Here is a 15295-nt window from a genome sequence, read left to right as displayed (position 1 = left end):
TATATATATTTACGAAAAAAAATTCGTTATATATATATTCATAGATCTAGTATATATTTACAAAATAAGCAAATAAGCCATGAAAATGGAACTGTAGCCACATGTGAAAGTGTGTGTGCTTTTCTCTGTGTTAGAAAAATGAAATGAGGGATGTACTCTCTGCTAACAATATTTTGCTGTTTTGTATGCTTTGGTCATAAATGCTAAGGCACATGTTTTTTTCCTTACTCCCTATGTTATGATCCTAATATGATAAAGTTTGAAGTTGGATTTGGATATTGCTGCACTCCATTTCCAAGTCATGGGAACCTACTTCTCTTTATCTAGTATGAATCAAGGAATAGTGCATGTCTTAAAACTTTACCCAGCGTGTTTTAGTATTGAAGCTAGCAGCTAGCATTTGAATTTCAAATCTCTTAAAATAATTCTTCACAATTTGGTAATTTGTTTCATTGAAATGTACTTACATTTTAAAATATATGAATTTTATTTCCAGTTGGAATTGATCTACTTTCAGCTTCTAATTATTAGGTCTTGAAATGCTTTTAATAGCTTATGAAATATTTGTTTTCTTTTAAACAGTACATTCTAAAATGTAACATTAAATTTTCAGGGCACTAATGAAGGAGGAATGAAGAGTGCTTCTTTAAAGGATTTGTGTCCTGAGGACAAGAGACGCATTGCAAACTTAATTAAAGAACTTGCCAGGTAAGAAGAAGCATCACCTGAAAATGCATTAAGTTTAAAGAGAGTCGTTTCTCTAATTAACATCAACCAATGTAGAACTGCTTTAAAAACCTGAATATTTGCACAAGGTAATTTCTCTTGCTGGAAAAGGTATGAAGCAGCCTGGTTGGTTTTTCCTTGCTTCCTGAGCCCCTAAATATATATTTAGAGCAGAGGCCAAAATTTCATGACCAGCACTACTGCATGTGTAATAACCTAAGGACAGGACTAGGATTTTGTTTGTTGTGTGTATCAAGTGCTATAAATAAACACATTCTGCATTTGGAAATGACAAGACTTTGTTGATATGAAACTTTGTAGTGCTTATTATTTGGCAGAGGAAAGTTTTTATATGGAAGCCCATGTTAAAGGTGCATTGCTGATCTTGTGGCTGAAACAGGTTGGTAATGATTTGCCTGTGTAATTTTTACTTATCTAGCCAAACTTCTTCTCGCTTCCCTTAATTTCTTCAGATTCTACCTATTCCTTGAAAAGAGAGGTAGAAATAGTGCAAGTTTCTCAGCTTTAGCAGAAGTCTTTTTCTAAGTTTCATTCCAGTGCTAGTTACATTCTCAAAGGTAAAGGAGGTAAAAAAGAAGTTGAAATGAAGTGAGGAGATTTTTGTCCTGCTCTTTGTCCCTAATACCTCAGAATCTCTGGATTCTTAAAGAGTGGCTGTAAAAATGAGGAGGAGCAAATGGGCCTTTGGCAGGCTTTGCCATATCAGTGGCGAAGCTCTTGTGAGATGATCCCAGGTCCTTTGAGCTAGAAGTTATTGTTAATAATTACTGTTAATAATTAAATGCTTTTTGACATAGATCCCTTATGTCTGCACAATAATTGGCAAGCATTACTGTCCTTTTACATTTTATGTAGGAAAATTTGGAAAATTGGAGAAATTAAGTGACTTGCTCAAGGTCATGCAATAACTCTCTGGTGCAGCTAGGAATATTTTCTCTCTGATTATCCCTATCCAGTGGACCATTTTACCTGCTAATAATTTGTACTAATACAGGATTTCTTACCATACAGTATTTTAGTAATTTCTGAAGTTCTTCATGCTTGCAAGTCTATTTTATCATGCCCTGTGTTAGAAAATGTGTAGTTAAGACTGTCATAAAGAGTAGATTGGTGGGAAGCCTGGTTACAAATTGTCAGACATTTGAGCTATTCGGACACTGTTGCCACTGTTGATATATAGAGGTATATTCTAATATTAAAAAAAGCCTTTTATTACATTGTTCCTCATAATACACTGCTCCCTAGTGAATAGTAGTACAGTAATTCATTCGAGCATGGGATTCTTCTTAAATCTCAGATGCTGTGATTTTTCCCTGAGGACAGTTTGATATTTCTGCCTGACATTTCTTTGAAGAAAAATAGAAGGTGCAGCAACATTAATTTTGAAAAGTAAAATTAGTGGAACACTATTATTTTATACTTAGTTCTCTTTTATTTTTAAACCTAATCATATTTTTATTGGCTGTAATTAAAAGTCCTTTGCAGAGTAATAGGGAAGTTGAACTTTAATTCCGCTCACCTCGTCACTTTTTTAAAACTCTCCATAATTTTCATCCTTAGTTGTGCAATGATAGAGAGTTTTTACAAGCAGTAGAACATTCTTTTCTACTTTGGAGAAGAAAAAGGAGCATCAGAATGTTGAAAGTTTTACAGGAACACTGTCCTGCAGTAAATACTTGGAATAATAAAGGTCTCACTTGGGCTGTACCTCACTGTTCCTTATTTTGCTACAATTTATGAATAGTAGTTGAGGATAATTCATGCACATTTGTTGCAGTATGGTGAAGAGAAATAGATTGGTCAGTAAGTAGCTGCATGAAAGCACTTTTAAAGTGATAAAATCCTGTTTGTGTTGCAAAATATGATTGACTCCTGGGGCTTTAATTTCAGCCAGGTCTTGCTTGAGCAGTCCAGGGTAGTGGTCTTTCCTCAGCTTCTGTGACTATTGAAGGAGAGAGCTCTCCTGTACTTTTCTTTGTATTTTTTACTTCTCTTCTTCCAACTCTCAATCCCACTGTACTTTCAAATATTGAGGGTGTGTGTGCCACTGCACTTGTTAAATTGCTGAAGTGTCAGACTTTATAATGGTATGAGTAAATTCTGATGCTAGCTACATTAATATCATTTTCTCTGGGAAAAGAAAAAAAAAAAAAAAAAAGAAGAGCTTCTGGGCTATAAAGATCTCCTTCTGGGGATTCCAGTGGCTGACATTACCTTAGCTGTTCGGAATTGTACAAAGTTGGATTTTGAGACAGGGTCTAAAGAAAGGACTCAGCTGTATCCTTTCTAATCCTCCTTTCTAGGCTAAATAATTGTAATTTTTTATCTCTGCTGCTACCTGTAAATCTAACCGTTATCTTGCCCTTCTTTGAATGCATCCTTTTAAAGTGAAATGAGAGTGGCAGACTGGAGCCAGAGTTTAAAATACTTGAATGTTGCAAATTTGAGCTTTTTAATTTATTGTGTCAGCAGATTCTTTTAAAATTGCTTTTATAGAGGAATTTCTGAGAAGAATGAGTCATGCCCATGAATGCCAAAGTGCTTTGTGGGTAAGTGGAGTATTCTTGAGTGTGATCAGTCATTATTTTCTAAGACAACCAGTGTGGCACCTTCATGTTTTCAGTAAGGTCCTCTTGGCGTGGCGGTGAAAGTGGCACAGTAAGAGCAAATTTTATCTCTCCCTATAAGCAAAGTCCTTTCAAAGAGACAAAGAGGACTCTGAGCTTTTATTCCTGCAGGCTGCTCCTGAAGCAGTCATCAGCTTATGTAATGAAATGAGCAGTGACATGGTGAAGACACAGAAAGATTCTTATACTTGCACTCGCTGCCAGTGTCAGGGCACATTAGCCTCTTCTGAGAAGGAGCAGCGTGGGGCCTGCTGGGACGTAGCCAGTTGGCTGTTGAACATTAAGGACTTGATAGACACCACACTGAGACTGATAATGAAGTATTCTAGGGTCAAATACTTTGAGTGATACGCAGATTTTGAGAGATCTCTCTTTCTTGGCCTTTGGTTAAATAGAGAGGATCATAACTCCTTAGCAGAGGGAGTGAATGTGTGTGTGTTTGCAAGATTCACTTCACTCCTAACTGGTATATAGACATAGTTCTGTGACTTTGGTGCTCCTAGTATGGCGGGTACATCATAAATACTTCTCCCCTGATCACAAAAGCCTGCACAGCTCACATATGGAATTTACCTTTTTTTGAGTGAATGGTTCATGAAAATTTAAATTTTGTTCTTAGTGGCAAAAATTGGTATCTAACTATTTTGCATTCTTTCTTTCTTTGAATATGATAACCTGGAGAAAGCTGACTTCCTGTTGTCTTTGCAAACAAATCTTCAAAAGCAATTTAGGTAGAAAGGTATCATAATACCCTTCTGCACCTATGAGAGGGAGTGATTTCCCTTTCCAAATGAGATACAAGATATTTTTTGCTATTATATTAATGTTCTGGCTAAGGTCACTGGCATGCCCAGAATGACTTGTAACTGGCAGCTACTAAAACAGCCTTCAGACAGCCTATTATCCCTTATTGAGAAAATGCTTCCCTCTACCCAAGACTCTGGATTCCTAAACCCTTTGCAGGGTGCTAGCAGTTTGGGATACTAGTCGTTTCTACTGTCTTTGATATGAAGCTTAAATTGACCAACTGAAATTGAAATTTTCTAACAAAAGGTGAAAATGAGTGTCAGAACAGAACGTTAATTTGGATACAGAACTGGAAACCATTGAAGAGGTTTCAGTAAAGCTATTATAGTGTATATTTGCTGTTTTTCTTCCAGTCCTTAAGATCTTTGAAGGAATACTTGCCCGTGGTTTGTATTACAAATCATATGTGTTTGGCCTCTTGTGTTGCTGTCTCCTGGGTTACACGACTTTATATTTAACCAAATTGTTACCTGCCTTTAAAATCAAACTATTTTCTCTTTTTTTGTGTGTTACTTCAGGGGCAATTTTGTGCTGCAGTTTTCTTAATTGGTCAGGCAGTGAGACTGCAAATGAGATATCCCTAAGCTTGTCTGGAAATTACTTTGTGTTGATAGGTAAAGCATGCCTAGGATTATTGTATCACCAATCACACTTACTTTCTGTGCTTAAAAAGTCATTTGTAGCTATAAATTCATGCTGTGAAATCTAGTTTTGTATTTTGCAGGTTGCATGTAATAAAATTTATCCCTTGTGTAGCAATTTCAATAAGGTTTTGGGCCCATAGCAGTTTTTTTTTTTTAAATTGTTTTTTTTTTCTAATGTATACAAACTGCATATGATGCTTGAGTAAAATGTGTCAGGTTTGTGAACCCTGATCCTTGGACAAAAATTCTGTTTCTTTCTTTCCTCCCCCTCTCCCCCACCCTTCCATGGTGGTCTTCCCTGTTCCAGATGCAATTCTTTGCCTAGAATTTAAAACTTGTAATTTTAAAGAATGGTCACTAAACTTTTTTAATCATTGCTAGACAGTTGGCAGACTAATACCAGATCGGTGTTTATTAAAAGATAAGTGTTCCCAAGGAGTGTAGGACTGATCAGTGAAGTTCCCAGTGTCTATGTCTCTGTTTTTTGTTTAGTTTGTCTTCTGTCTTAACTAGCTGAGCTGCAGTGTTCTTACTGCATTTCAGATTTTTCTTGGTAAATGCTCATTTTTAAAAATTTAAAAAAAAAAACAGAATATGCTGTTTTTAATTTGCATTTCCAACTCTGCCTTCAGTCAGAAAGAGCTGAGTTCTGTCCCTAATGTAGTGTTGATGTGAGTATTATCATGGCTCTTTCTTGTGTATGTCATTTTTTCATTAAACAAATAAAACTTGAAGTGCTGTTGACTTGTGCAGTGCTTCAAAAATCCCACCTGGAGAGCATCAGTCCTACTTACTCATTGGAATGAATCAGTGTCATCAGCAAACTCCTTGATCAATTCCTTCTTTAGATTAGACAGAAATACTAATATCAGCAGTGGACCTGGGAGCACACAATAATAGTTGGAACTGGTGAATGAGGAATTAATTTTAACACTAAGGTGGATATCCTAGAAGGACTTTTTGTCAATATATTTGCATTACGAGTTTTTCTAAAGAGGCTCCTGTAAAATAAAATGATTTATTTAAATGCATCTAGAATTATATAGGCTTTGAACTGTTGAATTTAAAGCAAATCTTGAACAAAGATGGTGCATGTCCTATGGCACAAGGTAGGTGAAAGTGAATTGAATGCAAGAAAATATTGCACACACTAAATGGAAGGAATAGTTCCAGGGATTCATCATCTTTGCTCTCAGCTGTCAGTTGTCTGTTTGATCCTGGAAGCAAGAACAATGGAGCTGGATACCAGCATGTTTCTTAGTGAAGCAGTTGAGCCCTTTGTAGTTGTGCCTTCATTCCTTCACTGCTCTTTTCTGACCCAAGTGGGTGAACAGAGGGTGAAAATACTTTTGAGGAGCATTATATGAGCGTTGTAATGTTTTTGTACAGCATCATTGAAGTCCTCCATAGTTCTGCTAAAAATCATCTGTTCTTTACTGCCAGAAGGCAAAGAAATAACTTTATTAAAAAAACCCCAGCATCTCACTGATCTATTTATAGTAAGTGACATAAATCCAGCATAATCTGATGAGATTCTTGTATTCCTTTTCTCTAACTTTCTTTTGCCACCTCCTGTGAGTAACCATCTTTTGTATCTTGTCTGCCCTTTATGGGCTGTCTCCTGCTTTGTGATACATAAACACATACTGCCACATTTCTTCTGAGATCACTTACTGTTCTCAGTCATTTACTGCGTAAGATATGTGGCACAATATATTCATGTGTCTGGGAGTGTGACAGCTTGCTGTGATATGTCTTAAATAGAAACACAGCACGTGAATGTGATGCACACTGATATAAGCAACAAATCACAGAATCTAGAGATTTGTAAAGCCTGCTAGATTTCGTCTGATTTTTCTAGTGCTCTCTTCTTTCATACCTTTTTTTCTTATACTGTTGTTCAATTTTAGTGTTATTGGGTGCCAGCATAGCCCAGCGTTTGTTGCCCAAAACCCTTTCCTCATGCAGCATCACTCCTGCAAGTTACTGAGCAAGCTTCCTTTCATAGAATCCTGGAGATAATACTTGTTCTCTCTTTCCAGTCGCCTGCCCTACTCTTGTTTCATTCCTGTCTTTCATCCACGTGGTCTTTGTGTTCTTCATTGTGATTTTCTAATTAACTTTTTTTGTTTTTGCATCTTTCACTGATTATGTGAATGAAAGTCATACATGCTGTAGTCATTTAGGTGGTTGCACTGGACTCAGAGGAAACAAATGGGCCATGGTTGGATTTGAAAGCCGCTATCTGCAGCTTGTGGCAAATGTGCTGTGGCTGTTACTGCAAGGATGTTTGGTGGATATTCCTCAAAAGTTTGTTGCCGGCTTAGCTAAGGGGTGCAGAGGAGTTTGTTTGGTTCCAGAATTGATACAGGTAGTTCCTGTTACAATGTTTCTTTAATGCTATGGGCACAACCCTTTTGACAGCTTGAGTGGAGGGGAAGGGGCCTAGGAGCAGGTTGAACTCATCACACCTTCCCAGGCTGGGCCCAAGGTTGTGAGTGAGACCTTGTGCATTTGACTAATGGAATGCTTTTACATTTAATCCGTGTCTTTTTTGTTTTCCCTGTACATTAGAAACTTTACAATTAATAATTTGATCCAAGCTTTCAAACCTCCCTAATTTAAAGAATTTGATTATCCAGTATCTGTTGTCTGTCTCCCTCTAGGTTTGTAGAGAAACAGTATGAGTTTCAGTATTATTATTTTCAACTTTATGTAGTCTGCTTGAGCTGATATGGGAAGGGCTGTGGGTTGATCTTGGAGTTGGGGAATACTGCTTGTCTGTAATTCACTCCAGGGGAGTGACCCAGTTGTGGTATTTATGACTTTTCCACTGGAAGATCAAAACAAATCTGTGCCCTCTTAAGGGAAACAGTGATATCAAATGTATGGCTCAGTCCTTGAATGAAACATTCTGTTTGGAATATTCATCTAATGGGACAAGTGGAAGGCTTAGTCTGATACTTATATATATATATATATTTCATTTTTCCCCCCCCTCTTTCCTCTCCCTATAAGATTGTTCCACTTTAAGGAAGTTAAAATTGGAGTTTTCTAGAAGTTGTATTGCTTTGGTCTCCTGTCACCTGTGTTGTGGCAGCTGTTTCATCATCATAAAAGACTGAACTTTAAGAGCCTTCAGCAGCAGAAATTGCCTAAGTGCAGAGCAATAATATTTATTAGTCTAAGCTCATTACTTAATATTTTTGTGGAGCTTTTATAGAACCATGATTTCCAAGCCACGTTTTAGCATAGTTACAGGATCATCTGTGCATAATGATCTTCTTGCCTACGTGATACCAGAATAATTGTTTTTATAGCCTGCTCTTGAGGTGCAGAATAAATGATCATTGCAAGCCTTTCTCCCATTGTCATCTTTTAATCTTGATCCAATTATTTACACTGAGCAGCAAGATACAGGGTGCCATGCCCCAGACAGAAAGGAAAATTTACGCCTGCAGCTTGATATTTGAAGATCCTCAGAAAAGGACAAACTGTTTTGTTTGGAGAAAGCTAACAGGAAGAATTATTCTTTCTTGGACTTCTATTTGACCAGTAAAGGTGAAAGAAGGATTAGTTTATAGATTAAGAAACAGAAAAGTTTTCCAGAATTTTCTTTCTGTCATGTCAGCTAAACTCTCACATCTGAGTTTTCTGTCTTTGTGTCCTAGGTTTGTAAGTATCCTAGTGAATCTTCCTTATGGCTGCAGATAATCAGACTGGACAAACCTAATTGTGGGTTCAGGCCCTAACTTTGTTCTTCTATGCTGCCCATTAATGTGCATGTACTCTACTGAAACCAGTGTTTTTGAAAAAAAAATGTATTACATAAAGTCATATGCATCTTCCTGTGTAATGTATTATAAACATTGTGAGGAACTAACCTTTTTAAGCGTGGAGAGGATGTTATCCCTTTACCTGCAAAGTGGTGGAGGAGTTGGAAGCCAGGCACTGTGGTTATGGGCATATATTTTATTTTTCTCAAATTCTTTTCAGGGTAAGTGAAGAAAAAGAGGTGACGGAAGAACGGCTGAAAGCTGAACAGGAATCGTTTGAGAAGAAGATCAGACAGCTAGAGGAGCAGAATGAACTTATCATCAAGGAAAGGGAAGATATCCTTTTAAAATATGTGCAATGGCTCACTGAAATAAAAAGTGAAGTACAGAGGAATAATTGTTCTAATTTATGGCATAGAATAAATCTGCATGTGCTGCCATTCAAAAGCAATCAGAGAGATGACTTGTCAGCATGACTTGTCAGACATTGGTTCATTTGAGTTTAAACTGCCATCCAGCTGTTCCTATGATGTTGTTTTGCTATGAAATAGATATTTGTCAACAAAAAAATGACAATAAGGAATTTACACATTAAAATAAGATTATAGCTATTTTTTAAAAATTCTGTTAGGTGGTCATAAACTTGCATGGTAGGTCTAAAACTTGCCTAGTATTCCATTTCTCTCCATGGCCAGAGAAAGGGAATCTACACTAAATGAATACAAATTAAATATATGTACTAGGAGGTTTAGCTAACTTAGACTTTTTATTTGGTGTAGGGTTTGTTTGTGTATAAAAACAGCAGATTCTCTTTTCTTGCTGACTGTGACTTGCGTTTCTTTAAGCTGCATATGCTTAGTCCTAATCCTCGAATATCACATGCAAAGTGACTATTGCAGGAATTGCTATTTTTCTTTCTGAGATGTGACAGACCTTTACAAAATTCTCTTGTTCATTTCTCTTCTAAATCTCTGATATTGATGCTTTGTCGTTAAATAAGGATTGGCTGCAGTGGGATAGGGAAGAGACAGGACTGCAGCTACAGGAAAAGCAAATGGTGTGTGATTCATTGTTGATAGGGAGGGTAGTAATGTTGTTTTAAAAAGCATGATGGAGCCCAGTGTGCAGTATTGTTTTCTGTCCTGAGCCATCCCCTGTTCAAGTTAAAGATGAAGTTAGTGACAAAAAGAGGCTGTTCAAGCTATTGGCCAGTGTTGAAACAGAAATAGAGATAATTCAGAAACTTAAACATGAATTTAGAGGAGGGTTCTTGAAAATTCTGGCAATCCTATTTCATGGGTTAGCACTGGGAGGTGTCGCAAAAACAGTACTACTTTATGATGGAACTTGCTTGGCTTAGGAAAGGCATTCAGTGATGTGTGGTCTCTGTCAGGAGAGCATTGCCCCTGATGACTTAGAACATCCCTTGTAGCACAGTGGCACTTAATTTTCTGGGAGAAAATTTGTCTGTTTGTCCTAAATAATACACACATCAACGAACCTAGCTGGCTGTGAACTGTTATTGGAAAATATTTTATCTGATGCATTTCAAGAGCCATTAGATATGACAACAGCTCTTTGACATTGATTTCACTGAAGCCAGTATTTTGTTGTATATTACATCTTGTGTATTCAGTCAGCTCATGAATGTGGGTGGGATGCATGTTCCTGATTTTTTGTTATTTATCCACTCAAAGCTTTCACTAATTCACATGAAGTTTATTTGGCTAGTGAAAAGCAGACATGCTTGCTTTTTTTGTTGTTGTTTGGGATTTTTTTTCCTTTCCTTTGTTTCTTTACCAGAAATAGATTGCACAAGCATGAATACTTTTCCAGAAGTCTGGTAGACATGGCAGAAGGTTAATGCATGCAATTTTACACTTCATAAAACTCTGTAAAACCTAGATATATAAAACAAGGTTGTAATTTAAAACAATGTGATTTTAACTGCTGCAATACTTGCCTATCATACATGAATGATTCAAGATCTTCAGTGTAACTCTGATCACTTAATTTTTTAAAGCTTGTTACAGAGACAAGAAATAGTAGAAATGACTTGCTGAGGCTGAATACAGATTGTGGCTGTATTCAAGTACAGCAACTTGAAATTCTTTAATTTCTTCTGTGTTATAGTGTCCACTTGCAAATAAGGTATCAGGGATATAATACCATAAGAAAAAAATTTCAAGTCTGTTGAAATCAAATTTTACCTTTTATTTTGCCCCACATAGCTAATTTAGTCTCTATAAGATAACTTTCTTTGCTGCAGTATTTAAAAGTACCCTGCAGTAATAAATTGGTGCTTCTGATATAAATGCAGCTATCCCGCAAAGTGCAATTTCAGCTTGGTAAGGGTTTAGTTTGCTTAGCATGGGGACTGTGTGGGTTGTTTTCAGCAGCATGTGTTTTTGTTGGTTTTTTGTTTTTTTTTTTTTTTTTTTCTTTGAGATTCTTGCAGGAGAAATATTGTTTGGTGCTTGAAATCCCTGCTTTGAGGAATATCCATCCTTATTTTGTTGTGGTTGATTTTTCTACCTCTGGGAAGCTGTGAAGACCCCTCTGTTCAAATTTGCTGCTGATGAGCTGTGACAGAAGTTTTGAGGGAAGGGAGATGGGTGGTATGCAATGATCTCACTACAAAACTTTTAGTATCTTACTAGCATTTGGGAAACAGCATCTGTCTGCAGCCCAAGCTCACATTTACTTTGGAACTGCTGAGTGCTGTCTCGGTAGGGAACAACAACTAAAATTTCATCCAGATTTAGAAGTCAATTCTACCTTTCCTTGGCAGGTGAAACTTTGAAAATTGAGTACTTAGTACTGGGGCATGCTCTCAAAGGAGGAACACAGTGATGAGCATGCTGTGAACCATAAATAGTCCAGCCTATTGCCAGAGTTGTCAAATACTTAGTATCACAGTATTAAGGAAAATTAGGGATTTCAAGTAGTCAGCTGGTCTACATCTTCTTCCTAAAGAAGTATTTAGGCCTATCATATTATCTTATAATTTGGTCAAAAGTAGCTGTTTTGGCTTGATTTATCTCATGACATTTACACTTCAGACTGACTACTTTCAAAAGAAACTTGATCCAAAGTGTTTCAAACAAAGTGTTCCAAAACCAAAAGAGGATCAAAACTTTGTTTTGTTTGTAATAAAGTCTTGCTTATAATAAATTGGAAAGTTCTAGTGCTGCTGTTAGAAGATGTAGCACTTAGTGGTGTTCAGGTATGCATGCTGGAATGACATCTCTTGCTGTCCTTACTACAATTGGCCCATCTGGGCTGAATTGGATAATCCAGTAACAGCTGCACACACTCTTTTGATGCCCTCCCCAATGAAAGCGTCTTACAACTATGGAGATGATAAAGTGGTGGGGAAAAATACCACTTTCTGAAAATTAAGTTTACATAAGAGATAAAGAGGAAAAATATAAATGGCGTGTGTATTGGGAAAGTGAGATCCAGAACGTGTCTGGAAAGAAAGACTTGGAAAAGGAGGTTGGGCTGGATGTGGGTGATGTGAAAGTAACAAAAGCCTCTAACTGATGGCTTCAGAAATGTTTAGGATAATCAGTTAGGGTTAATAAGAGCTGAGATGGTCGCAGGTGACCTAGTATCAGACAATTGTAAGACAGCTCATTCAAGCAGGGATGTGTCTGTTTAGGGTATTTGAGCACCCTCTGAACTTGGGACTAAGCTCATGTGAGAATTGCCATGTGTCACCTCCTGTGTTGTCTTCTGCAGCATCTGCTCTTAGTATTTGTGTTCTCTTTGCTGCCATATGTTGACTAAACTGCTTCTAGTGGCAGTCTAGATTCTGGAATTGGCTTTGGAGTGTATGACTTGCAACTTCCTTGTTCTTATTTGTGTTACTTAATTTACATTTTCACAGTAAGGGATGAGCAGTATGCACCATGTTATGCACTTAGAGTACTTGTGCTGCATCTTCTTCCTCTTTTGCTAGGAGCTGCTGATAGAAAAGCTTTTGGCTTTCCTTTCTTTTTTTCTTTTTTTTTTTCCCTGATGTATTTTCAGACACCTATTATTAATTTAGGTCCCAAATATAATTTATTTTAACAATCAGGAAGATATCCTTTGTGAGATGTCCCAATACTGTCATGATACGTGTCTTAGGAAAAAAATTATAATGAGATTATTAAGAAACAAATACTACTGATACTTCAGAGCTCAAAGAAATTATGTTGTGGTCTTTAGCTTTTCTTGTTATCACCATTAGGGTTTTTTTTATGTAAATTTGATGCAGTTGCATAAATGAAGAAGAAAAAGCAGCTGTAACATTTCTGTAAAGTCTTACTAATAGGTGAAGAGGAAACTTATTAAAGAAATTTTTAAAAATTGGTTATTTAATTCTGAGCTCTGTTTCAATTATTATATAGGCAATGAATACACAGATAAAGGAAAGAAGAAGAAGAGATTCTGTTTATTACAAAGTTTTTTTTTTTTTTTTTTTGTAGATTTAAACTAGTCAGCTGTACTATGCTGCTGTTTTGGTTTATATTTAGAATGCACCTGGGTTACTTAAGCTTTTTGTTGGAATTATTTTCTGGCTGAACATAGAGTTACAAAATGGTTTGACCTTGAGATATCAATCTAGGTCCAACCCTTGGACAGGGATACCTCCCAGTAGACCAGGTTGCTGAAGACCCAGCCAAATTCACACAACAAATCCTGTATGATTTACTTGGTTGGTCTTAAAATTGATCACAGACTCTGTTTACATATGTCCTTAATATTATAGAACTACTTAATTAGTTGGTTTTGCATGCAGTTAACATGAATATTAATTTAACTAAAACAGTTCATTTGCTTATAGTGTTAGTGAGACATAGAATATTAATTTGCTGGAAGAATAATGAGCTTTGTAAGTATTATCTAGAGACTTTAATAAAATGCTTTTAGTTTTGCTGTAGTACTGTTCATTACATAAGTCTTGCATACATAAATTAGGGCCACTTACATATTTTCTTCTTTTCCTATCTTAATGTGTTAATGTAAAATGAGTTGTATTTTTCAGAAGAAAAAGAGTTACTGGCTTGCTTAATGCAAAGTACAAAATGGTAGAAGAAGGAGATATCAGAATACCAAATTTACTTGCTGGTTCTGCCTTATTTTCTCTATAATGTCAAATCTGATCTTCTGAAAATGTGAACACTTCTGCTTCCTTTCCTTTTTTAATCAGACCCACCAAGCTGTCATCACACATGAGGGAACAAAGGTGGCCTTGCACAGAAGGGCTTTGGCCATGTGCTTTGTTGGATGTGTGGTCCCAGTGTCCTGTGCGGCAGGTTCATGTGTGTGTGCCTCCATGGGGCTGCTGTTGGCAAGGGGACAGTCTGCACTCAAAGTGACAGCACAGTGTCAGAGGGAGGTGGGGCATGGATATTAACACTGCAGTTTAGCATCTATATAAGAAAATAGGTCCCTGCCTTGCTGTGCCCCCACCCCTTCGCCCCTGAAAAAAAAAAAAAAAAGGCAAGAAAATTTCTATATAAAGGGAAATTTGCCATTTGCAGGAAACTTGTGCTTTTGAAAGTCAAGCTAATTATTTAAAACTCAGTAACAATTTTAGAGATCAACTTTGGCTAAGTCTGTTCCTGATGGTATAGTTTCTGACAAGTTATGAACTGAGGATTTGAAATGACCGTCATTATTTTTCTTTTATTTCTTAACTTGGCTCCCTCAGCTTATCATTTAAAGTCTTTTCCCTTTCTATTTTTCATATGTGAATGCATACTATATATCTTCTTGTGCATCATAATTTATTTGAAGGTGTGTGAGGAGAATGGAGAATTAGTATTTTGCTTCTTTCTTCCATTTTATCCAAGTATATTACTCTTTGAAGGTGTTTCTTTTACTATTATTTCAGGTATCCTACTAGTAAATGTTTCTAAGCAACCGCTGTAGTCTGTTGAAAAAAAGCTGCACTTATTAAAAAGTCCCTGAATATTTATATGCTATTCTGTAACTGCAGTATTGGTTAAATAATGTATGTATTTACGAACTGAAATGTAGAAGAATCAGTCAAGGACTACTGGGTAAATAAGATATTTTGAATTTTTCATGAACTTTTAAACTAAAACAAGGTGAAACATATTGTAATGTTGAGTATTCAAATGGATCAATGGCTGGAGATTAATTTGAAACTTTCTGTGCTTAATCCTAGTTAGTGCCTTGTAGCACAATCTAGCAACACTGTCTATGATATGAAAATACCCCGAATCAGCAGGCAGCATCTAAGCAGTCAACAACAGCCTTTGTAGAATGTGAGCTGGACAGGCTTTTTCCCCTAAACCTCTGCACTCAGTGATGTAGGGCTGTCTGTGAGATGGTACTGTCAGCATAGAAATACAGCTGTGCAATGGGAGAAGCATATTTGCTCTGTGTTTTATACCAAGGGTGGAATAGCGTACTCTGTGTGTCTGACTGAAGTGAAGATGTTCCCCCATCAGCTCTTGTGTAGAATTTTGGAGTTCCCCTGAGGTGAGTGTTGAGGGCTAGTAGCATTCTCTCATCTCCCATGTTTCATGACGTTTTTACATTGTGGTGATCTGTACCTGGTACTAGAGACTTGATGATTTTGAAACTGAATAAGAGCTGGAGTTCTGCCTTGCCAAGTTGTGGATACCTGTGGGTAGCTCTATGCTTCGCAGACAGCCTGTCTCCCAGCTCTGGG

General features: G+C 36.8%; 1 protein-coding gene across 3 annotated transcripts in view; it reads left to right on the top strand.

Annotated features, from left to right (window-relative positions):
- KIAA1328 (KIAA1328 ortholog) overlaps positions 1-15295 on the top strand; it is a 173304-nt gene that overhangs the window by 9909 nt on the left and 148100 nt on the right. For all 3 annotated transcript variants that reach the window (XR_008428694.1, XM_053932400.1, XM_053932401.1), the window contains 2 exons: positions 614-708; positions 8822-8937. Coding sequence is in view for 2 of the 3 variants with exons in the window: in XM_053932400.1 (XP_053788375.1) it covers positions 614-708; positions 8822-8937 (211 nt within the window). In the remaining variant the exon portion in view is untranslated. The remainder of the gene's footprint in view (positions 1-613; positions 709-8821; positions 8938-15295) is intronic.

Source organism: Vidua chalybeata, chromosome Z, assembly GCF_026979565.1.
Source record: "Vidua chalybeata isolate OUT-0048 chromosome Z, bVidCha1 merged haplotype, whole genome shotgun sequence".
Taxonomy (NCBI): Eukaryota; Metazoa; Chordata; class Aves; order Passeriformes; family Viduidae; genus Vidua; species Vidua chalybeata.
Note: the sequence above shows the minus strand (reverse complement) of the source record. Positions and strands in the feature narration are given on the sequence as shown.